The sequence below is a fragment of the Salmo salar genome, chromosome ssa07, assembly GCF_905237065.1.
Source record: "Salmo salar chromosome ssa07, Ssal_v3.1, whole genome shotgun sequence".
In the NCBI taxonomy this organism is placed as follows: Eukaryota; Metazoa; Chordata; class Actinopteri; order Salmoniformes; family Salmonidae; genus Salmo; species Salmo salar.
The window spans coordinates 63,891,032-63,917,323 of NC_059448.1; the positions used below are offsets into that span (position 1 = coordinate 63,891,032).

Here is a 26,292-nt window from a genome sequence, read left to right on the forward strand (position 1 = left end):
GTGTTGAACCAACTGTATGTTCCTGAACACGTGTTGAACCAACTGTATGTTCCTGAACACGCGTTGAACCAACTGCATGTTCCTGAACACATGTTGAACCAACTGTATGTTCCTGAACACATGTTGAACCAACTGTATGTTCCTGAACACATGTTGAACCAACTGTATGTTCCTGAACACATGTTGAACCAACTGTATGTTCCTGAACACATGTTGAACCAACTGCATGTTCCTGAACACATGTTGAACCAACTGTATGTTCCTGAACACATGTTGAACCAACTGTATGTTCCTGAACACATGTTGAACCAACTGTATGTTCCTGAACACATGTTGAACCAACTGTATGTTCCTGAACACGTGTTGAACCAACTGTATGTTCCTGAACACGTGTTGAACCAACTGTATGTTCCTGAACACGTGTTGAACCAACTGTATGTTCCTGTTAAAGTCACCAAGACACTAGAAACTGTTCCTGAACACATGTTGAACCAACTGTATGTTCCTGAACACGTGTTGAACCAACTGTATGTTCCTGAACACGTGTTGAACCAACTGTATGTTCCTGAACACGTGTTGAACCAACTGCATGTTCCTGAACACGTGTTGAACCAACTGTATGTTCCTGAACACGCGTTGAACCAACTGCATGTTCCTGTTAAAGTCACCAAGACACTAGAAACTGTTCCTGAACACATGTTGAACCAACTGTATGTTCCTGAACACGTGTTGAACCAACTGTATGTTCCTGAACACGTGTTGAACCAACTGTATGTTCCTGAACACGTGTTGAACCAACTGTATGTTCCTGAACACATGTTGAACCAACTGTATGTTCCTGAACACGTGTTGAACCAACTGTATGTTCCTGAACACGTGTTGAACCAACTGTATGTTCCTGAACACGTGTTGAACCAACTGTATGTTCCTGTTAAAGTCACCAAGACACTATAAACTGTTCCTGAACATGACAGGATCAGTTACCATGTTAGTGACCTTGACATTCAATCACTACTAATAGCAGTCATTACCTAGTGATAACTGCTGCTTCCATTCAGCCCTGTTCTGGTGTCTCCCTGCAGTTCAAGGGAGCTACACAGTGAGATCAGCCCAGGTGACTTACATCCCTCTGTAATCAGCCTGGAGAGAAGGAGAAGCTATAATCAACATCTTGGTAAAACGGTGTGTCAGGTCCAGGGTTCTAGTGTGATTGAATTCTGTGAATCTATGTGTGTGTGTGTGTGTGTGTGTGTGTGTGTGTGTGTGTGTGTGTGTGTGTGTGTGTGTGTGTGTGTGTGTGTGTGTGTGTGTGTGTGTGTGTGTGTATTAGGCCTGCCCGGGGTGGGGTGGAATGGAGGGTTTTGGAAGACCTGGCTGAACTCACACACACACACACACACACACACAGCCTGATGAGAGGAGCTGTTGGCATGGTAACAGGAACAGTAACAGGAGATGAGATGTGGGTCTGTTTTCTCTGGAGACGCTGTCTGTCTGTCTGTCTGTCTGTCTGTCTGTCTGTCTGTCTGTCTGTCTGTCTGTCTGTCTGTCTGTCTGTCTGTCTGTCTGTCTGTCTGTCTGTCTGTCTGTCTGTCTGTCTGTGTGTGTGCCTGCCTGCCTGCCTGCCTGCCTGCCTGCCTGCCTGCCTGCCTGCCTGCACCAGTGGAGGCTCCTCAGAGGAGGAAGAGGAGGACCATCCTCCTCAGTGAATTTCATAAACATTTAAATAGTGAAACATTAAAAAAAGCTATCCTTTTTAGATAAAACTATACTAAACATGTCACCAAATAATTTATGAAAACACACTGTTTTACAATGAAGGTCTCCAGTAGCCTCAGCAACACCCTGTAGGGTAGCACCATGTTGTAGCCGGAGGACAGCTAGCTTCCGTCCTCCTCTGGGAACCTTTAACTTCAATACAAAACCAAGGAGGCTCATGGTTCTCACCCCTTTCCATAGACTTACACAGTATTTATGACAACTTACTGAAGACGTCCTCCAACCTATCAGAGCTCTTGCAGCATGAACTGACATGTTGTCTACCCAATCAAAGGATCAGAGAATGAATCTATGAAAGCATGAGCTACAGCTAGCTAGCACTGCAGTGCATCAAATGTGGTGAGTAGTTGACTCAAAGAGAGAGAAAGACAATAGTTGAACAGCTTTGAACAAATTATTTTATTTAAAAATGAAGGAGAAGCAAGAGAGCGGGAGAAAGAACGAGAGAGAGAGAGAGTGATAGCGATATTTCATTGTATTTTGTTTTTCACTTTCACTTAGCTATCGAACGCAGCTAGCTAGTCTAGCCTACTGAAACACCTGGCTCAAACAGAGAGGGAAGTTAGAGTATGTCAGTTAACTGGCTATGGCTATCCAACACAAGGTTTTTGGTTTTATTAGTTGATAACTGATAAACTGCTTGCTGACTGTACACTGTACTGAATGATTGTAGCGGGTTTACTAACGCATTAGTTCTAGTAGCTATGTTGACTAGCTATGACGTTAGCTAATATGGTAACAACTATGTAGGCTGTGTGTAGCGGTTAGCAGTTATGGTATGAAGGTTTGGCCTGAAAGTTTTTGTTCGCCTGGTTACAGACAGCTGATGTGTTTGGTACTGAAGTCCACAAGCGAAGCAAAAGGTGAGAGGAGGAGAAACGCGTAGATGCGAGAAGGAATTCTACAACAAGCACAATGATCATGCTGTTTGTATGTGGCTGCTATGAAAGTGTGGTTGGGTGTGATTAGGCGTGTATTCACTCCGCCGACTCCGTTGAAAAATGTTTCTTAATCGGAAGCAAATGGAATGAAGCGGGGATAAATATACCTGGATTTGTCCAATAGAAACTCTTGTTTGCAAATGTTGGACTAATCATTACACCCTAGATCAGCTAGATGCAAGCAAGTGTGTGCAAGGCGGGATTGAATGTGTCACTGTCTGTCACCTTGATTACTCAAACATTTTCTCTCGACCTGTGTACCTCCACCTACACCAACCTCATGATGGGTACAATGGAAAATCTGAGTATCATGTAGTAGCTTAAACCTATCAATGTTACATTGAGCTGGGTGAATGGAATATGAATGACAGTCATCCAATATGCTGAAGGAAAAACAAGACCATGCTCATCTTAAATGTCACCGACCACCACTGACCTGCGCGTGTCAAGTGGTTTTACAAGTACAGATCATGTCCCACCTCTCGTGTGAGCAGAATTTGGAGCAGGACAGTATCTGGTCAGTCTCCTCCCACTAGCTGCTTTAGACCCGTTTAGACCAAAAGGAACAGATGCATTTAGCATTTACTCAGACCTCTTTATTAGTCTTTCATTCCCATGCTTCCTCTCCTTCTAAATATGTCTCTACTCCTGCCCCCTCACTTCCTTCCTCTCTCGCTCTCTCCTTCTCTCGTTCTCCATCTCTTCTGTGATCTCATGGGAGAGAGCGGGAGCGAGAGACAGAGAGAGAAGGAGAGAGACGGTGAGGGATGGAGGGAGGCAGAGAGAGGGAGAGTTAAAGAGTGGGGATATCGCACGTTGTCCCTCAGTCTCATGAGAAAGAGAGGCACAGGGAAGGAGGGAAGGAAAGATACAGGGAGAGGGAAGGAGGGAAGGAAGGATACAGGGAGAGGGAAGGAGGGAAGGAAAGATACAGGGAGAGGGAAGGAGGGAAGGAAAGATACAGGGAGAGGGACAGGGAGGAAGGAAGGATACAGGGAGAGGGACAGGGAGGAAGGAAGGATACAGGGCGAGGGACAGGGAGGAAGGAAGGATACAGGGCGAGGGACAGGGAGGACGCAAGGATACAGGGAGAGGGACAGGGAGGAAGGAAGGATACAGGGAGAGGGACAGGGAGGAAGGAAGGAAGGATACAGGGAGAGGGACAGGGAGGAAGGAAGGATACAGGGCGAGGGACAGGGAGGACGCAAGGATACAGGGAGAGGGACAGGGAGGAAGGAAGGATACAGGGAGAGGGACAGGGAGGAAGGAAGGAAGGATACAGGGAGAGGGACAGGGAGGAAGGAAGGAAGGATACAGGGAGAGGGACAGGGAGGAAGGAAGGAAGGATACAGGGAGAGGGACAGGGAGGAAGGAGGGATACAAGGAGAGGGACAGGGAGGAAGGAAGGATACAGGGAGAGGGACAGGGAGGAAGGAAGGATACAGGGAGAGGCACAGGGAAGGAAAGATACAGGGAGAGGCACAGGGAAGGAGGGAAGGAAAGATGCAGGGAGAGGGAACGAGAAGGAAAAGCGGAAAGTTAATTTGGGATTCTGGTTGCTCTGTGACTCATCCTCGAGATCCTCCCAATCCCTCCCTTTCTGCTTCCACCCCCAACCCCCCCCTCCACCCCCCCTCCCTTCCCCTCCTCCCTCTTCTCTCCCTCCTCCTCCTTCCCCCCTCCTCTCCTACTCTTCTCCCCTCCCCTCCTCCTCTCCTCCACCCACCTCCTCTCCCCCTCCTACCTCCATTCCCCCTCTCCCACCCTTCTCTCCTCCTCTCCACCTCTCCCTCCTAAGATTTATGTATTTTATTCTCTTTTAATATTAGTAATGTTTCAGAGCTCATGCATGCTAGGCACGATGATAGCGACACACAAACACACACACACACACACACACACACACACACACACACACACACACACACACACACACACACACACACACACACACACACACACACACACACACACACACACACACACACACACACACACACACACACACACACACACACACACACACACACACACACACATAGATCAGAGTCTGTCCAGTTACCCTTGGCTTAACCCTTAGACGACAGATAACATCACAGAACCTCACACACACATAATGTTTACCAATCAATGCCTCTCATTAAAATAGCTCAACTTACAGTACAGGTATCCAGATCATATGTTAACATGATTACGTTATAATTCACTAATGACAACTGTTTTAGAACTGCCAACTTCTTAGGGATAGGAGGCGGTATTCGGAAGTTCGGATGACTGTCATGCCCAAAGTAAACTGCCTGTTACTCAGGCCCAGAAGCTAGGATATGCATATAATTGGTAGTATTGGATAGACAACACTCTGAAAACTGTTAAAATAGTGTCTGGGAGTATAAGCGAACTGATATGGCAGGCAAAAACCCGAGGAGAATCCATCCGGAAAAATGTTTTTTTTTAGGTGACCACCCATTGAAATGCTTGTCTATGGGAAAATCCTCCCAGATTGCAGTTCCTATGGCTTCCACTAGATGTCAACAGTCTTTAGAAAGGGTTTCAGGCTTGTTTTTTGAAAAATGAGCTAGAATTTGTAGTTTTTCAAGGTGGCTCTCATTTTGACTGTAGTCTTGTGGCGCGCGTAGATGAGGGCGCGCACTTCGTTATTTATCTCCGGTATTGAACACACTATTCTCCGTCTTAAATTTGATTGTTTACATATTTACATATTAGGGTACCTGAGGATTGATTAGAAACGTTGTTTGACTTGTTTTGACGAAGTTCATTGGTAACATTTGGGATTCCTTTGTATGCATTTTAAACGAGAGGAACAGGTGGATTACTGAATCAAGCGCACCGAATAAACTGACTTTTTTGGGATATAAAGATGGACTTTATCGAACAAAACGACCATTTGTTGTGTAGCTGGGACCTTTGGAATTACAAACAGAGGAAGATCTTCAAAGGTAAGTGATTTATTTTATCGCTATTTCTGACTTTTGTGAGGCCTCTGCTGGTTTGGAAAATGTTTTTAATGCTTTTGTATCCTGGGCGCTGTCCTCAGATAATCGCATGGTATGTTTTCGCCGTAAAGCCTTTTTGAAATCTGACAAAGTGGCTGGATTAACAAGAAGTGAAGCTTTTAAATTATGTATGACACTTGTATTTTCATGAATGTTTAATATTACGATTTTTGTATTTTGAATTTTGCGCTCTGCAATTTCACAGGATGTTGTCGAGGTGGGCGCTGGCGTGCATGTCTAGCCCAAAGAGGTTTTAAATAGTGTATCATAACATCACTGTTAGCAGATGCTTTTATATTTGATTTAATATAGCCAAGCAACTCCAAAGCAAAATAATGAGTGCATACAGTACATTTTAGTATGTGATCCCTGATACACAACTCCACCGTATCTAGCCAATTCCACCGTATCTGGCCAACTCCACCGTATCTAGCCAACTCCACCGTATCTAGCCAACTCCCCCATATCTGGCCAACTCAACCGTATCTGGCCAACTCCACCGTATCTAGCCAACTCCACCGTATCTAGCCAACTCCACCATATCTAGCCAACTCCACCATATCTAGCCAACTCCACCGTATCTAGCCAACTCCACCGTATCTAGCCAACTCCACCGTATCTGGCCAACTCCACCGTATCTAGCCAACTCCACCGTATCTAGCCAACTCCACCATATCTAGCCAACTCCACCGTATCTAGCCAACTCCACCGTATCTAGCCAACTCCACCGTATCTAGCCAACTCCACCGTATCTAGCCAACTCCACCATATCTAGCCAACTCCACCGTATCTAGCCAACTCCACCGTATCTGGCCAACTCCACCGTATCTAGCCAACTCCACCGTATCTAGCCAACTCCACCGTATCTAGCCAACTCCACCATATCTAGCCAACTCCAACATATCTAGCCAACTCCACCTTATCTGGCCACCTCTCAGTGTGTGGGTAAAGCATACAGGTATTTTGATGCAAAGCTGTGATGATACAGCATGGAACAGGGTTTTCTATCACTTTCTGAGAAGGTCCAGAAACACTCATTTCCTTGTTGCCAAAGGTCCGGATGGATATTGTCATTTAGTAACAAACCCCCACCTTTCAACCCCAAACTGTTCGCACTGTTAGCGCTGTTCACGCTGTTCACAATTCTACACATTTTGACAGGGGTGGAGGCCCGACTGAGTTCCTAAAATATAAAAAATAAAAATGTATCCTATTTACGGACCGCCTGTTGAGTTTGGCTGGCATAGAGTATGGGGTGTAGAGTAGTCAATCAAACCAGTTCCCACCATCACTATATATAATAAACCAGTTCACACCATCACTGTATATAATAAACCAGTTCACACCATCACTATATATAATAAACCAGTTCCCACCATCACTATATATAATAAACCAGTTCACACCATCACTGTATATAATAAACCAGTTCACACCATCACTATATATAATAAACCAGTTCCCACCATCACTATATATAATAAACCAGTTCACACCATCACTATATATAATAAACCAGTTCACACCATCACTATATATAATAAACCAGTTCCCACCATCACTATATATAATAAACCAGTTCACACCATCACTATGTCATGACGTTGGCCTGTGGGTAAGTTTTATGACCCCCCCCATAAATACCTTTCTCCCTTCCCCTCTCTTTCTGACCCTACTGAAGGACTGTTGAATAGCCTGTGTTAAATATAGAGAGTCTGGGAACATCAAACAAATGGGGAAAAGGAACCATATTTTGGTAATAAAACCAGTTGGAAATATGCTTTGGAACGTAATGAGTATGGATGTCAGTTCGGTGGTCATCTGAGACATTATGACTGATGACAGGACGACATAAACTGTACCTGGGAAAGTATACACCCTCTAGTTATCAGAGTCACATGGAATTGTTATGCAATTGAAATGTTTGATATTGAAATTGTTTGTTAGGAGATTAAATGTAATTTTAGCTTCCAAATGAGACAATTGGGTTTTCATAAGGAAAGTGCCCTGCTTGATCAGTGGCCCACCCCTGTGAAGAGGAGGGGTTATAAACGATGAAACACATCCTTCCCCCCTCTCCACTATATAAGCCTTTGACGAAAAGATAACCACATGTTCCAGTACGTGAGGTCTGCAGCCTCTACGTTAGAAGGACACATATGTCAAGTACAGAACTAAGCCAACCTCGGCGTGAGCTTTGGTGGCGAATGGTATGAACTTTGAGCTTATTCACTACAGAAGTGATACTTCCTAGCCGTTGAGTTAGCAGTGGCCGCTGTAGACGTGGGCTAGGAAAGGACGGACGACGGATCCAGTCTAACAACCACAGACGAAGATACCACCACGTATCCACTTTACCACCATTGACATTCTTCCGAGGACAGGAAGATCTGTTGGCCAACCCGGCCAGCATCTACGACCAATATACCGAAGCGCAGCTCAGAGTAAATATCTATTGCATTTTCCTTTTCCAAATGGGCGGTAATTTAGAATGCATAAGATAATGTATTTACGATAGCATAGCTGCTGTTTCTTTGTTCCTAAGTCTTCCCGCTCTTTCATTTAAGCCCATCCCCCTTCCTTTGTGTAACAAATGTCAGCTCCGTCCTCCAAGGACGTTTTCTGTATGACATCATTTGTCTTCTGTGTATATGTAATTCTAAGTGATTAGTTTAGGTATTTAGTAAATAAATAATGAAACCCAATTTTGTATTGCTGATTCAACTTGTTAGCCAGGGTTCGTGAAGATAACCAAGAATTTACAACTTTCATTATGTGACTGAAAATAAGATGATTAAGATGACGGCTATCGATGTAAAAGATTACTAAGTATTTTAAGAGTTTATTCGGAAGATAACGGCTCTATAAACGTTCTTCCGTGGTGCCCCGACTTTCTAGTTAATTACATTTACATGATTAGCTTAATCAGGTAATATTAATTACAGAAAAAGGATTTTATAGAATAGCATGTCATATCACTTAATCCGGCATAGCCAAAGACATGACAACTATATATAATAAACCAGTTCACACCATCACAATATATAATAAACCAGTTCACACCATCACTGTATATAATAAACCAGTTCACACCATCACTATATATAATAAACCAGTTCACACCATCACTATATATAATAAACCAGTTCCCACCATCACTATATACAATAAACCAGTTCACACCATCACTATATATAATAAACCAGTTCACACCATCACTATATATAATAAACCAGTTCACACCATCACTATATATAATAAACCAGTTCCCACCATCACTATATATAATAAACCAGTTCACACCATCACTATATATAATAAACCAGTTCACACCATCACTATATACAATAAACCAGTTCACACCATCACTATATATAATAAACCAGTTCACACCATCACTATATATAATAAACCAGTTCACACCATCACTATATATAATAAACCAGTTCACACCATCACTATATATAATAAACCAGTTCACACCATCACTGTATATAATAAACCAGTTCACACCATCACTATATATAATAAACCAGTTCACACCATCACTATATTTAATAAACCAGCTCACACCATCACTATATATAATAAACCAGCTCACACCATCAAAATACATAATAAACCAGTTCACACCATCACTATATATAATAAACCAGTTCACACCATCACTATATATAATAAACCAGTTCACACCATCACTATATATAATAAACCAGTTCACACCATCACTATATATAATAAACCAGCTCACACCATCAAAATACATAATAAACCAGTTCACACCATCACTATATATAATAAACCAGTTCACACCATCACTATATAGAATAAACCTGTTCCCACCATCACTATATATAATAAACCAGTTCACACCATCACTATATATAATAAACCAGTTCACACCATCACTATGTCATGACGTTGGCCTGTGGGTAAGTTTTATGACCCCCCCCATAAATACCTTTCTCCCTTCCCCTCTCTTTCTGACCCTACTGAAGGACTGTTGAATAGCCTGTGTTAAATATAGAGAGTCTGGGAACATCAAACAAATGGGGAAAAGGAACCATATTTTGGTAATAAAACCAGTTGGAAATATGCTTTGGAACGTAATGAGTATGGATGTCAGTTCGGTGGTCATCTGAGACATTATGACTGATGACAGGACGACATAAACTGTACCTGGGAAAGTATACACCCTCTAGTTATCAGAGTCACATGGAATTGTTATGCAATTGAAATGTTTGATATTGAAATTGTTTGTTAGGAGATTAAATGTAATTTTAGCTTCCAAATGAGACAATTGGGTTTTCATAAGGAAAGTGCCCTGCTTGATCAGTGGCCCACCCCTGTGAAGAGGAGGGGTTATAAACGATGAAACACATCCTTCCCCCCTCTCCACTATATAAGCCTTTGACGAAAAGATAACCACATGTTCCAGTACGTGAGGTCTGCAGCCTCTACGTTAGAAGGACACATATGTCAAGTACAGAACTAAGCCAACCTCGGCGTGAGCTTTGGTGGCGAATGGTATGAACTTTGAGCTTATTCACTACAGAAGTGATACTTCCTAGCCGTTGAGTTAGCAGTGGCCGCTGTAGACGTGGGCTAGGAAAGGGACGGACGACGGATCCAGTCTAACAACCACAGACGAAGATACCACCACGTATCCACTTTACCACCATTGACATTCTTCCGAGGACAGGAAGATCTGTTGGCCAACCCGGCCAGCATCTACGACCAATATACCGAAGCGCAGCTCAGAGTAAATATCTATTGCATTTTCCTTTTCCAAATGGGCGGTAATTTAGAATGCATAAGATAATGTATTTACGATAGCATAGCTGCTGTTTCTTTGTTCCTAAGTCTTCCCGCTCTTTCATTTAAGCCCATCCCCCTTCCTTTGTGTAACAAATGTCAGCTCCGTCCTCCAAGGACGTTTTCTGTATGACATCATTTGTCTTCTGTGTATATGTAATTCTAAGTGATTAGTTTAGGTATTTAGTAAATAAATAATGAAACCCAATTTTGTATTGCTGATTCAACTTGTTAGCCAGGGTTCGTGAAGATAACCAAGAATTTACAACTTTCATTATGTGACTGAAAATAAGATGATTAAGATGACGGCTATCGATGTAAAAGATTACTAAGTATTTTAAGAGTTTATTCGGAAGATAACGGCTCTATAAACGTTCTTCCGTGGTGCCCCGACTTTCTAGTTAATTACATTTACATGATTAGCTTAATCAGGTAATATTAATTACAGAAAAAGGATTTTATAGAATAGCATGTCATATCACTTAATCCGGCATAGCCAAAGACATGACAACTATATATAATAAACCAGTTCACACCATCACAATATATAATAAACCAGTTCACACCATCACTGTATATAATAAACCAGTTCACACCATCACTATATATAATAAACCAGTTCACACCATCACTATATATAATAAACCAGTTCCCACCATCACTATATACAATAAACCAGTTCACACCATCACTATATATAATAAACCAGTTCACACCATCACTATATATAATAAACCAGTTCACACCATCACTATATATAATAAACCAGTTCCCACCATCACTATATATAATAAACCAGTTCACACCATCACTATATATAATAAACCAGTTCACACCATCACTATATACAATAAACCAGTTCACACCATCACTATATATAATAAACCAGTTCACACCATCACTATATATAATAAACCAGTTCACACCATCACTATATATAATAAACCAGTTCACACCATCACTATATATAATAAACCAGTTCACACCATCACTGTATATAATAAACCAGTTCACACCATCACTATATATAATAAACCAGTTCACACCATCACTATATTTAATAAACCAGCTCACACCATCACTATATATAATAAACCAGCTCACACCATCAAAATACATAATAAACCAGTTCACACCATCACTATATATAATAAACCAGTTCACACCATCACTATATATAATAAACCAGTTCACACCATCACTATATATAATAAACCAGTTCACACCATCACTATATATAATAAACCAGCTCACACCATCAAAATACATAATAAACCAGTTCACACCATCACTATATATAATAAACCAGTTCACACCATCACTATATAGAATAAACCTGTTCCCACCATCACTATATATAATAAACCAGTTCACACCATCACTATATATAATAAACCAGTTCACACCATCACTATGTCATGACGTTGGCCTGTGGGTAAGTTTTATGACCCCCCCCCATAAATACCTTTCTCCCTTCCCCTCTCTTTCTGACCCTACTGAAGGACTGTTGAATAGCCTGTGTTAAATATGGAGAGTCTGGGAACATCAAACAAATGGGGAAAAGGAACCATATTTTGGTAATAAAACCAGTTGGAAATATGCTTTGGAACGTAATGAGTATGGATGTCAGTTCGGTGGTCATCTGAGACATTATGACTGATGACAGGACGACATAAACTGTACCTGGGAAAGTATACACCCTCTAGTTATCAGAGTCACATGGAATTGTTATGCAATTGAAATGTTTGATATTGAAATTGTTTGTTAGGAGATTAAATGTAATTTTAGCTTCCAAATGAGACAATTGGGTTTTCATAAGGAAAGTGCCCTGCTTGATCAGTGGCCCACCCCTGTGAAGAGGAGGGGTTATAAACGATGAAACACATCCTTCCCCCCTCTCCACTATATAAGCCTTTGACGAAAAGATAACCACATGTTCCAGTACGTGAGGTCTGCAGCCTCTACGTTAGAAGGACACATATGTCAAGTACAGAACTAAGCCAACCTCGGCGTGAGCTTTGGTGGCGAATGGTATGAACTTTGAGCTTATTCACTACAGAAGTGATACTTCCTAGCCGTTGAGTTAGCAGTGGCCGCTGTAGACGTGGGCTAGGAAAGGACGGACGACGGATCCAGTCTAACAACCACAGACGAAGATACCACCACGTATCCACTTTACCACCATTGACATTCTTCCGAGGACAGGAAGATCTGTTGGCCAACCCGGCCAGCATCTACGACCAATATACCGAAGCGCAGCTCAGAGTAAATATCTATTGCATTTTCCTTTTCCAAATGGGCGGTAATTTAGAATGCATAAGATAATGTATTTACGATAGCATAGCTGCTGTTTCTTTGTTCCTAAGTCTTCCCGCTCTTTCATTTAAGCCCATCCCCCTTCCTTTGTGTAACAAATGTCAGCTCCGTCCTCCAAGGACGTTTTCTGTATGACATCATTTGTCTTCTGTGTATATGTAATTCTAAGTGATTAGTTTAGGTATTTAGTAAATAAATAATGAAACCCAATTTTGTATTGCTGATTCAACTTGTTAGCCAGGGTTCGTGAAGATAACCAAGAATTTACAACTTTCATTATGTGACTGAAAATAAGATGATTAAGATGACGGCTATCGATGTAAAAGATTACTAAGTATTTTAAGAGTTTATTCGGAAGATAACGGCTCTATAAACGTTCTTCCGTGGTGCCCCGACTTTCTAGTTAATTACATTTACATGATTAGCTTAATCAGGTAATATTAATTACAGAAAAAGGATTTTATAGAATAGCATGTCATATCACTTAATCCGGCATAGCCAAAGACATGACAACTATATATAATAAACCAGTTCACACCATCACAATATATAATAAACCAGTTCACACCATCACTGTATATAATAAACCAGTTCACACCATCACTATATATAATAAACCAGTTCACACCATCACTATATATAATAAACCAGTTCCCACCATCACTATATACAATAAACCAGTTCACACCATCACTATATATAATAAACCAGTTCACACCATCACTATATATAATAAACCAGTTCACACCATCACTATATATAATAAACCAGTTCCCACCATCACTATATATAATAAACCAGTTCACACCATCACTATATATAATAAACCAGTTCACACCATCACTATATACAATAAACCAGTTCACACCATCACTATATATAATAAACCAGTTCACACCATCACTATATATAATAAACCAGTTCACACCATCACTATATATAATAAACCAGTTCACACCATCACTATATATAATAAACCAGTTCACACCATCACTGTATATAATAAACCAGTTCACACCATCACTATATATAATAAACCAGTTCACACCATCACTATATTTAATAAACCAGCTCACACCATCACTATATATAATAAACCAGCTCACACCATCAAAATACATAATAAACCAGTTCACACCATCACTATATATAATAAACCAGTTCACACCATCACTATATATAATAAACCAGTTCACACCATCACTATATATAATAAACCAGTTCACACCATCACTATATATAATAAACCAGCTCACACCATCAAAATACATAATAAACCAGTTCACACCATCACTATATATAATAAACCAGTTCACACCATCACTATATAGAATAAACCTGTTCCCACCATCACTATATATAATAAACCAGTTCACACCATCACTATATATAATAAACCAGTTCACACCATCACTATATATAATAAACCAGTTCACACCATCACTGTATATAATAAACCAGTTCACACCATCACTATATATAATAAACCAGTTCACACCATCACTGTATATAATAAAGGATACTTCCACTCCACTATGCTGATGCATGCTCTACGGATGGGGTTCTTGAGGGTGAGACAGAGCAGGGCTCTGGGAGGTCTGGTTGGGGCCGTGTTGGTGGGTTTCTTGGGCTTGTTGGTGTAGTGCTGCCTCTTCCTCTGTGTGGAGCTGGCTGTGGAGATGGGCGCGCCCGCGTTACCCATCTGCTTGGCCTGCCGCGCCGCCTCGATGGCCGCCTGCCAGGTGAGGGCCGCCCCCGGGCCGCTGGGGATGTGCTCTGCTGCTAGCCCCACCACCGCCCCTCCGACCACGGCTTCCAGGGGCCCGCGCCCACCTCCACTTCCACCCACGCCGCCTCCTCCATCTGCAGCGCTGGTGTCGTTCAGACTGGGCGCCACCACCGGCAGCGGCAGCGGTGGGGGGGAGTAGTCGGAGCCTGGAAGGAGGAGAGAAGGGGGAGAGAAGGGGGAGAGGGGTGAGCAGGGGGACTTGAGACGTGGGATAAAGCGGTGGAACGAGGTCGTTGGGAACATTCTGTTTGGTGCAGCTACGTAATCTTTATCTGTTTAGTGGAGTTAGTTTAGGGACAGATCGCTTATTGACATTCAGATTGTAGAAGTCAGACCAGTCCGACTCCATTGTCTATTTAATCCAGACAAATGTAACAGCACAACAATCATACAGTATTGCTTTTATTTCAACAAATATTCAGACTGACAGAGAGACATTTAGTGCAGAAGAGCAGCCTTGATCTGAAATGGGTTCATATGAATATGTGAGTGAGGGCCATTCTCTGCACTAGTGTGTAATCGGACTGGAGAGAGTGAGAGCGCAAGAGAGAGAGAGAGAGAGAGAGAGAGAGAGAGAGAGAGAGAGAGAGAGAGGGAAGAAGAGAGGAGGAGAGAGAGGGAAGAAGAGAGAGAGAGGAGGAGAGAGAAGGAGAGAAGAAAAGAGAGCGAGAGGAGGACAGATAGAAAGGGAAGAAGAGAGAGAGAGAAGAAGAGAGAGAAGGAAGAAGAGAGAGAGAGAGAGAGGGGGGAAGAGAAGATATAGAAGAAAGGAGGAAGAGGAGAGGTAGAAAAGACAAAAAGGAGAGAGAGAGAGAGAGAGAGAGAGTAGGAGAGAGAGGGAAGAAGAGAGAGAGAGGAGGAGAGAGAAGAAAAGAGAGCGAGAGCAGGACAGATAGAAAGGGAAGAAGAGAGAGAGAGAAGAAGAGAGAGAAGGAAGAAGAGAGAGAGAGAGAGAGAGAGAGAGAGAGAGAGAGAGATGAGCTAGAGAGTGAGTGTGTGTGAGAGACATACAGAAAGATTTACCCTACCCCAAGTCAGCTAGATTACAACCAGAAACAAAGTACTGTACATGTCATACTCCAATAATACTGTAAAAGATCCCTACTAATCATGTATTAACATTGTTCTAAGACCATCCATACCTAATCTCTCTGCACAGTACTCCATGTCTAAACCCAGCCTAACACTGATCTGAGGACAGAGTTAAAAGAGGGATAAAGCAGAGCCGCAAGATTTCCATCCAGTTGTCGACAGATTTTCACGTCAATATTGTAGAATCCTCCTAAATAGAATCCTCCCATCCTCCATCCAGTTGAGTCGTTGTGATAAGAGTCTGTGTGTGATGACATAGTGCACATCATAATAACTAATGTGGTTCAACTAAATGGGTTCCCATCGCATTTTCAACTCTATTCATGGTTCTGTCACTAACATATAGGGTGGGTTTGTTTTATTCAACCTTTATTTAACTGGGCAAGTCAGTTAAGAACAAATTCTTATTTTCAATGACAGCCTACCCTCGGCCAAACTCGGACGATGCTGGGCCAATGGTGCACCGCCCTATGGGACTCCCAATCACGGACAGATGGGATTCTGGCCTGGATTCAAACCAGGGACTGTAGTGCACGCCTCTTGCACTGAAATGCAGTGTCTTAGACCGCTGCGCCACAGGTACAGCCTACATGATGACATTATTATGGACAAAAGAGCTAGATTATTTTTATTTGTCAAACTGCAGCCAAGTATCGATCATCATGTCACCAGAATGAGCCTCTATATTTATTGGAAAGGAGCATCAAGTTCCTCCCTGCACTTCCACCTCCCTGTGAAGTTGATCAGAACTTATTTCATGTGTAGCCTAATAAAGTGCATGGTTTCCTGAGTCTTAGTGGGACGACCAGACACCATGTCATCATGTTCCTCCAGGTTTACTTCCATATCATGGTTATTATAGCAATATTTACCCATAAAGGAGTTTCTACTGCCATTTCTTGCATAATTAATATTACTGTCACAAAAACATCCCACTTTGTCTAGCGTATTTTGTTTTGTTTTGACATTTGGAAAGTTTGCCGATAAATTTGCTGTTTTCATCAGGCCTGTCGTGATGTTTTTTATCTAACATGTACTTTACCCGCATAAAACCTGGATGGAAACCTGGTTAGTGTCTGTACTAATAAAGACTAAGACAACACACACACACACACACACACACAAACAGAGGCTCTTAATCTCCGCTGAAGTCATTCTCTCTAATAACATTCAAACCATTGAATAAGACAGCAGATGGATTCATCTGAGCAGCGAGCCAGGGTGTGTGTGTGTGTGTGTGTGTGTGTGTGTGTGTGTGTGTGTGTGTGTGTGTGTGTGTGTGTGTGTGTGTGTGTGTGTGTGTGTGTGTGTGTGTGTGTGTGTGTGTGTGTGTGTGTGTGTGTGTGTGTGTGTGTGTGTGTGTGTGTGTGTGTGTGTGTGTGTGTGTGTGTGTGTGTGTTTGTGTGTGGTGTGTGTGTATGTCAGAGGATGACAGTCAGAGAGACTCAGACTGTGGTTTCTTTAAAGGTTAAAACTCACAGCCGATCTGTCACTATATTCAATTAATATCACTTCATTATCCTCAGAAACCAGAAAGGCGGAAAATATCACTTATTTTGTGATGGAGGAGAGGAGAGGAAAGAGGGATGGAGGAGAGGATAGAGGGATGAGGAGGAGAGGATAGAGGGATGGAGGGATGAGGAGGAGAGGATAGAGGGATGGAGGACAGGATAGAGGGATGAGGAGGAGAGGATAGAGGGATGGAGGACAGGATAGAGGGATGAGGAGGAGAGGATAGAGGGATGAAGGGATGAGGAGGACAGGATAAAGGAATGAGGAGGAGAGGATAGAGGGATGGAGGACAGGATAGAGGGATGAGGAGGAGAGGATAGAGGGATGGAGGGATGAGGAGGACAGGATAGAGGGATGAGGAGGAGAGGATAGAGGGATGATGGGATGAGGAGGAGAGGATAGAGGGATGAGGAGGGGAGGATAGAGGGATGAGGAGGAGAGGATAGAGGGATGAGGAGGAGAGGATAGAGGGATGGAGGGATGAGGAGGACAGGATAGAGGGATGAGGAGGAGAGGATAGAGGGATGATGGGATGAGGAGGAGAGGATAGAGGGATGAGGAGGAGAGGATAGAGGGATGAAGGGATGAGGAGGAGAGGATAGAGGGATGGAGGAGAGGATAGAGGGATGGAGGGATGAGGATAAAGGGATGAAGGGCTGAGGAGTTATTCCAGCAGTGAGTAAATCCTTGCTGAAATCAACTATGAATTGAATCAGTCATTCATCAACTCATTACTTTACTGATTAAGATGAGAGTGAGATGGTTTAAAGCCTGTTGGTGATTGTGAGTGGCTCAGTTGTCATCCAACGGCAGTTCTATATTTAACTGCAGTTAAGTGTTCCTTACAGCGCCTAAAGACAAACAGTCAAAATGAATCTGTTTCTTATAGTGATACATGACTTGGGCTTTGTCCTAAATGGCACCCAAATCCCTTTACACAGCTCTATGGACCCTGGTCAAAAGCAGTGCACTATATATTAAATAGGCTGCCATTTGGGACGTAAAATCCATTCTGAACACCGCCTACTAATAATTAGCTATGCAAAATGTCTGTTCCGGTCTACAAAACCTCCAAATTACTTTTCTACATTCCATGTTTACATGTTTTTTCTCTCTCTCTCTCTCTCTCTCTCTCTCTCTCTCTCTCTCTCTCTCTCTCTCTCTCTCTCTCTCTCTCTCTCTCTCTCTCTCTCTCTCTCTCTGTCATGTTCTGACCAGTAAAGGTGTTATTTGTTATTGTAGGTTGGTCAGGACGTGGCAGGGGGTGTTTGTTTTATGTGGTTCGGGGTTTGTTGGGATATGTGTTTATGTAGAGGGGTGTTTGTTTAGAGTGTTCCGGGTTTTGGTTAATGTTCTGTTAGTATATTTCTATGTTCTAGTCTAGTCTTTCTATTTCTATGTTTAGTTGATGGGGTTGACCTTCAATTGGAAGCAGCTACTCTTCATTGCTTCTAATTGAAGGTCTAATTTAAGAGGGGAGTTTTTGTCATGGGATTTGTGGGAAGTTGTTGTTGCACTGCTGTGGTTAGCCTGCATTACTGTTCCTTCGTTTTCTTCTTTTGTTTGTTTCAGTGTTCTAATAAAAGTAAAAATGAGCACTCAACCCGCTGCGCCTTGGTTCACTATATACGACGACCGTTACTCTCTCTCTCAATTCAATTTAAGGGCTTTATTGGAATGGGAAACATATGTTAACATTACCAAAGCAAGTGAGGTAGATAATATACACAAGTGAAATAAACAATAAAAATGAACAGTAAATATTACACTCATAGAAGTTCCAAAATAATAAAGACATTACATATGTACTATGTATATAAACAGTGTTGTAACGATGTTCAAATGGTTAAAGTACAAAAGGGAAAATAAATAAACATAAATATGGGTTGTATTTACAATGGTGTTTGTTCTTCACTGGTTGACCTTTTCTTGTGGCACCAGGTCACAAATCATACATTTGGCAGGAGGTTAGGAAGTGCAGCTCAGTTTCCACCTCATTTTGTGGGCAGTGTGCACATAGCCTGTCTTCTCTTGAGAGCCAGGTCTGCCTACGGCGGCCTTTCTCAATAGCAAGGCTATACTCACTGAGTCTGTACATAGTCAAAGCTTTCCTTAAGTTTGGGTCAGTCACAGTGGTCAGGCATACTGCCACTGTGTACTCTCTGTTTAGGGACAAATAGCATTCTAGTTTGCTCTGTTTTTTTGTTCATTCTTTCCAAAGTGTCAAGTAATTATCTTTTTGTTTTCTCATGATTTGGTTGGGTCTAATTGTGCTGCTGTCTGTTTGTGTTTGTGAACAGAGCCCCAGGACCAGCTTGCTTAGGGGACTCTTCTCCAGGTTCATATCTCTGTAGGTGATGGCTTTGTTATGGAAGGTTTGGGAATCGCTTCCTTTTAGGTGGTTGTAGAATTTAACATCTCTTTTCTGGATTTTGATAATTAGCGGGTATCGGCCTAATTCTGCTCTGCATACATTATTTGGTGTTTTTATGTTGTTTTTGCTGAATTCTGCATGCAGTCTCTCTCTCTCTCTCTCCCTCTCCCTCTACCTCGCTCTCTCGCTCTCTCGCTCTCTCCCTCTCTCTCTCTCTCTCTCTCTCTCCCTCTCCCTCTCCCTCGCTCTCTCTCTCTCTCCCTCTCCCTCTCCCTCGCTCTCTCGCTCTCTCGCTCTCTCCCTCTCTCTCTCTCTCTTTCTCTCGCTCTCTCGCTCTCTCCCTCTCTCTCTCTCTCTCTCTATATATATAGAAACTAATTTTGGTTATTGTTGCCACGGTTTCCTCCATAGCTAACTTCACCTCCTTGTTCCAGGTGCTCCTCCAATACAAAGACACAGAATGCCAACAGGAGCCAATCAAATGATCGTAATCCAACAGCTCAAGAACAGGGAATGTACCCAACGTCGTGGACTGTGAGGTAATAAAATGTGACACTCAATCAAAAAATGGATGTATGGCTTCCTCCGATGGATCCCGCTCTAAGTCACCCTATGGACTAAGATGAATAGAACTGTACTCTAGTGACATCATCCGTTACATGACTAGAAAGACATTTTTTTCTCCTTTATTTAACGAGGCAAATCAGTTAAGAACAAATTCTTATTTACAATGACGGTCTACCGGGGAACACTGGGTTAACTGCCTTGTTCAGGGGCAGAACGACAGATTGTTATCTTGTCAGCTCGGGGATTCAATCTTGCAACCTTTCGGTTACTTGTCCAACACTCTAACCACTAGGCTACCTGCCTCCCCATTTGCTGTGAGCTCTTGCAAAATGACACCCTATTCCCTATGTAGTGCACTACTTTTGACCAGGGCCAATAGGAATTAGGGTGCACTACTTTTGACCAGAGCCCATAGAGCTCATAGGGCTCTGGTGAAAAGTAGTGCACTGTGTAGAGAATATGGTGCCATTTGGGACCCAGCCTCCATCTCAATCCACAAGGATGCTAGCTTTGAGGCAGCATTTAAAGGCAGGAAGTTAAAGTCGTCATTTTGGTTTGAGACATAGCTATTAGGGAAAGGGAAAGGGGGATACCTAGTCAGTTGTATAACTGAATGTATTCAACTAAAATGTGTCTTCCTCATTTAACCCAACTCTCTGAATCAGAGAGGTGAGGGGGGGGGGGTTCCTTAATCAACATCTACATCATCGGTGCCCGGGGAACAGTGGGTTAACTGCCTTGTTCAGGGGCAGAACGACATATTTTTACCTTGTCAGCATTAATACTAAAGGAGAAACTGCCATTTTGGATTGAGACACAGCCATCATTGCAATTCTAGGGCACATCCTCTTCCCGACAGAAGCCCCAACACGGGTCCGAGACAGATTCATATCAACACTCTATGATGTTTAGAATTGAATGAGTAATTTATGAATTGAATGAGTAATTAATGAATTGATGAGTGAATTGGATGAGTAATTGATGAACTGATGGGTGAAATGAATGAGGAATTGATGAGTGAATTGAATGAGTAATTGATGAATTGATGAGTGAATTGAATGAGGAATTGATGAATTGATGAGTGAATTGAATGAGTAATTGATGAATTGATGAGTGAATTGAATGAGTAATTGATTCATTGATAAGTTAATTGAATGAGTAATTGAATAATTGATGAGTGAATTGAATGAGTAATTGATTCATTGATAAGTGAATTGAATGAGTAATTGATTCATTGATAAGTGAATTGAATGAGTAATTGAATAATTTATTAGTGAATTGAATGAGTAATTGATGAATCACTCCACCTTGTCACCTTGAGGTGCTGTCAGCCCTACAGCTTCATTGTCAGTGACAGTCAGATAACCTCATAAATCACACAATGATCAGATCAATTCAACGTGGTTCAGCACTGTTAGGATTTACAGAAAACCTGGTTTCAGAAAACGAATGAAGCAACATCTCACGGCACAACGCCTGTCCCACATGTGACCTACTTGTTGTGTGTATGTACTGACATGTATGTGTAACTGATAGACACACACACACACACACACACACACACACACACACACACACACACACACACACACACACACACACACACACACACAGAAATATACAACACACACACACACACACACACACACACACACACACACACACACACACACACACACACACACACACACACACACACACACACACACACACACACACACACACACACACACACACACACACACAAGCACAGACTACACACAGACATACACACTCACATACACACTCACAAGGGCAGTAACTCACTCGCTCCTTGAACTGACACTGACCAATCCCTGTGGAGACTCCCTCTCTCCCCCTCCTCTCATCCCTCTCTAACTGACCTCATTTCATAACCTCCCCCCTCATCCCTCCTTCCCCTCTCTCCCCCGCCCATATGAGCTGCCACTCAGTCAACTCTCCACTCAGTCAACTCTCCACTCAGTCAACTCTTCACGCCTCTTCCCTTCTCACTCCATCTCACTTTACACCTCTCTCTCTCTCTCTCTCTCTCTCTCTCTCTCTCTCTCTCTCTCTCTCTCTCTAAGCATGTCTCTACCCGCTTCTCATCCGCTCCTCTTCTCCTCTCGTCTCCTCTCCTCACTTCTTCTCCCTTGCTCTTCTCCTCTCCTCCTCTCCCTCCGCTGGCCCTGTTCTATACACAGAAACATGCCTGACACACACACACACCCATATGCTAACTGGGTTAACACACTCACACACACATCCATATGCTAACTGGGTTAACACACTCACACACACATCCATATGCTAACTGGGTTAACACTCAGACACACACCCATATGCTAACTGGGTTAACACACTCACACACACATCCATATGCTAACTGGGTTAACACTCAGACACACACCCATATGCTAACTGGGTTAACACACTCAGACACACATCCACATGCTAACTGGGTTAACACACTCACACACACATCCATATGCTAACTGGGTTAACACACTCAGACACACATCCATATGCTAACTGGGTTAACACACTCAGACACACATCCATATGCTAACTGGGTTAACACACTCACACACACATCCATATGCTAACTGGGTTAACACACTCAGACACACATCCATATGCTAACTGGGTTAACACACTCAGACACACATCCATATGCTAACTGGGTTAACACACTCACACACACATCCATATGCTAACTGGGTTAACACACTCAGACACACATCCACATGCTAACTGGGTTAACACACTCAGACACACATCCATATGCTAACTGGGTTAACACACTCAGACACACATCCATATGCTAACTGGGTTAACACACTCAGACACACATCCATATGCTAACTGGGTTAACACACTCACACACACATCCATATGCTAACTGGGTTAACACACTCAGACACACATCCACATGCTAACTGGGTTAACACACTCAGACACACATCCATATGCTAACTGGGTTAACACACTCACACACACATCCATATGCTAACTGGGTTAACACACTCAGACACACATCCATATGCTAACTGGGTTAACACACTCACACACACATCCATATGCTAACTGGGTTAACACACATCTGCTCTAGGGATCTGCCTAGCGTGTGCCTGCCAGGTAAAAATATATCTCTCTACCCTGTGACCCCTAGACAGATATCTCTCTACCCTGTGACCCCTAGACAGATATCTCTCTACTCTGTGACCCCTAAACAGATATCTCTCTACCCTGTGACCCCTAGACAGATATCTCTCTACCCTGTGACACCTAGACAGATATCTCTCTACCCTGTGACCCCCTAGACAGATATCTCTCTACTCTGTGACCCCTAGACAGATATCTCTCTACCCTGTGACCCCTAGACAGATATCTCTCTACTCTGTGACCCCTAGACAGATATCTCTCTACTCTGTGACCCCCTAAACAGATATCTCTCTACCCTGTGACCCCTAGACAGATATCTCTCTACCCTGTGACACCTAGACAGATATCTCTCTACTCTGTGACCCCTAGACAGATATCTCTCTACTCTGTGACCCCTAAACAGATATCTCTCTACTCTGTGACCCCTAGACAGATATCTCTCTACCCTGTGACCCCTAGACAGATATCTCTCTACCCTGTGACCCCTAGACAGATACAAGTGACTCGGAGACACTGTCTGTGTGACAAAAAGACTGAAGTGTTGCATCCATCATTGTACCAGTCTTCCATATTCCCTATCCTGTCTTTATGGTGTAGCAGGAATGTAATACAAGTCATTATAATAACAGAGCTTTGTTCCCCTCACCTCTCTCCTCGTATAGGATACATGTAAATCTGCTCAGATACTGGACACTCACACTCTGTATCATGTATGTATCGTTCATATAATGTATGTATCATGGATGTATAATTCATATTATTTATATATAATGTATGTATAATTCCTATTATTTATATATAATGTATGTATAATTCATATAATGTATATATAATGTATGTATAATTCCTATTATTTATATATAATGTATGTATAATTCATATTATTTATATATAATGTATGTATAATTCATATAATGTATATATAATGTATTTATAATTCATATTATTTATATATAATGTATGTATAATTCATATAATGTATATATAATGTATTTATAATTCATATTATTTATATATAATGTATGTATAATTCATATAATGTATATATAATGTATTTATAATTCATATTATTTATATATAATGTATGTATAATTCATATAATGTATGTATAATTGATAGAATGTATATATCATTTCCCCATACCCCAACAGGAAGGCAGCTGTATAGCAGATGTGTTTTATCATATTGATTCATTCATTTGATAATATACAGTACATACCTGCTCATCTCATCTCCAGTACCCTAAGCTGCCTCCCAAATGGCACCCTATTTCCTATGTAGTCCACTACTTCTGGTCCAAAAGAGTGTACTATATAGGGATTACAGAGCCCCTTTGGGAGGCTGACCTAGTCTTGCAATGAGGAAGAATAAAAATACCTAAACATGCTTTGGGAATATAAAGTGGTTAGAGCGTTGGGCCAGTAACCGAAAGGTTGCTGGATCGAATCCCCAAGCTGACAAGGTAAAAATCTGTCGTTCTGCCGCTGAATAAGGCAGTTAACCCACTGTTCCCCGGGGTGCCGAAGACATGGATGTCGATTAAGGCAGCCTGTCTTCAGTTGAAGACATTCAGTTGTATAACTGAGTACTGTAGGTCTCCCCTGTCTCCCCCTACTGTAGGTCTCCCCCTGTCTCACCCTGTCTCCCCCTACTGTAGGTCTCCGCTGTCTCCCCCTACTGTAGGTCTCCCCCTGTCTCACCCTGTCTCCCCCTACTGTAGGTCTCCCCCTGTCTCACCCTGTCTCCCCCTACTGTAGGTCTCCCCCTGTCTCACCCTGTCTCCCCCTACTGTAGGTCTCCCCTGTCTCACCCTGTCTCCCCCTACTGTAGGTCTCCCCGTCTCCCCCCTACTGTAGGTCTCCCCCTGTCTCCCCCTACTGTAGGTCTCCCCTGTCTCCCCCTGTCTCCCCCCTACTGTAGGTCTCCCCTGTCTCCCCCTACTGTAGGTCTCCCCCTGTCTCCCCCTACTGTAGGTCTCCCCTGTCTCCCCCTACTGTAGGTCTCCCCTGTCTCTCCCTACTGTAGGTCTCCCCCTGTCTCCCCCTGTCTCCCCCTACTGTATCATGTATCATGGATTGTATCATGGATTGAGGCTGGTCCCTGGGCTGTATCATGTATCATGGATTGAGGCTGGTCCCTGGGCTGTATCATGTATCATGGATTGAGGCTGGTCCCTGGGCTGGATAATGTATCATGGATTGAGGCTGGTCCCTGGGCTGGATCATGTATCATGGATTGAGGCTGGTCCCTGGGCTGCCTCTCCATTGATCCCCATCATAAATGAGAGATTAGTCACATGGTTTTATTATGACAGGCCAATCAATGTCTCACTGCATGGGAACCAACACAAACAGACATGGATCTGCTGTGCTAGGTTTGTAACAGCTACTGAGCGGATGCTGTGCTGTGCTCTGCTGTGCTGCGGTAGCAATATGTCCTGTTGTCTAGCCTGTAGAGGAAACAGAACACAGCAGACCCAAATGAAAAGAGGCTCCTAACTCACTAGGCCTGATGGGAATCCTTTACAGTGAGAGGGTCAGAGTGGACAAAGCATCTCAGAGTATAGGAACTGATCTAGGTCCAGGTCCACACTCTTATTCATTATGATTTAAAAGACAAAACACAGATCCTAAATCAGCACTCTATTCTGAGACGCTTTGTAATCATGGGCCCAGAGCTATAGTTTCTTTAGTGGTTTCAGACAAAATGGACCCCACAGCCGGACTACACTCCTAGAAAAAATGGTTCCAATAAGGTTCCTTTGGCTGGAGAACCCTTTCTTTGTTCCATGCAGAACCCTATGGGGAAAAAGTTCTAGATGGAACCCAAAAGGGTTCTACCTGGAATCAAAAAGTGTTCTTCAAAAGGTTCTCCTATGGGGACAGCCAAAGAACCCTTTTAGGGTCTATATAGCACCTTTTATTCTAA

The 26,292-nt window shown here is 42.6% G+C and overlaps 1 protein-coding gene across 1 annotated transcript in view; it reads right to left on the reverse strand.

Moving 5' to 3' along the window:
- Window positions 1–26,292, reverse strand: part of LOC106609797 (voltage-dependent L-type calcium channel subunit alpha-1C) — a 588,474-nt gene that overhangs the window by 386,905 nt on the left and 175,277 nt on the right. The window contains exon 2 of the mRNA XM_045722531.1: window positions 14,389–14,800. Coding sequence (XP_045578487.1) covers window positions 14,389–14,800 — 412 coding nt within the window. The remainder of the gene's footprint in view (window positions 1–14,388; window positions 14,801–26,292) is intronic.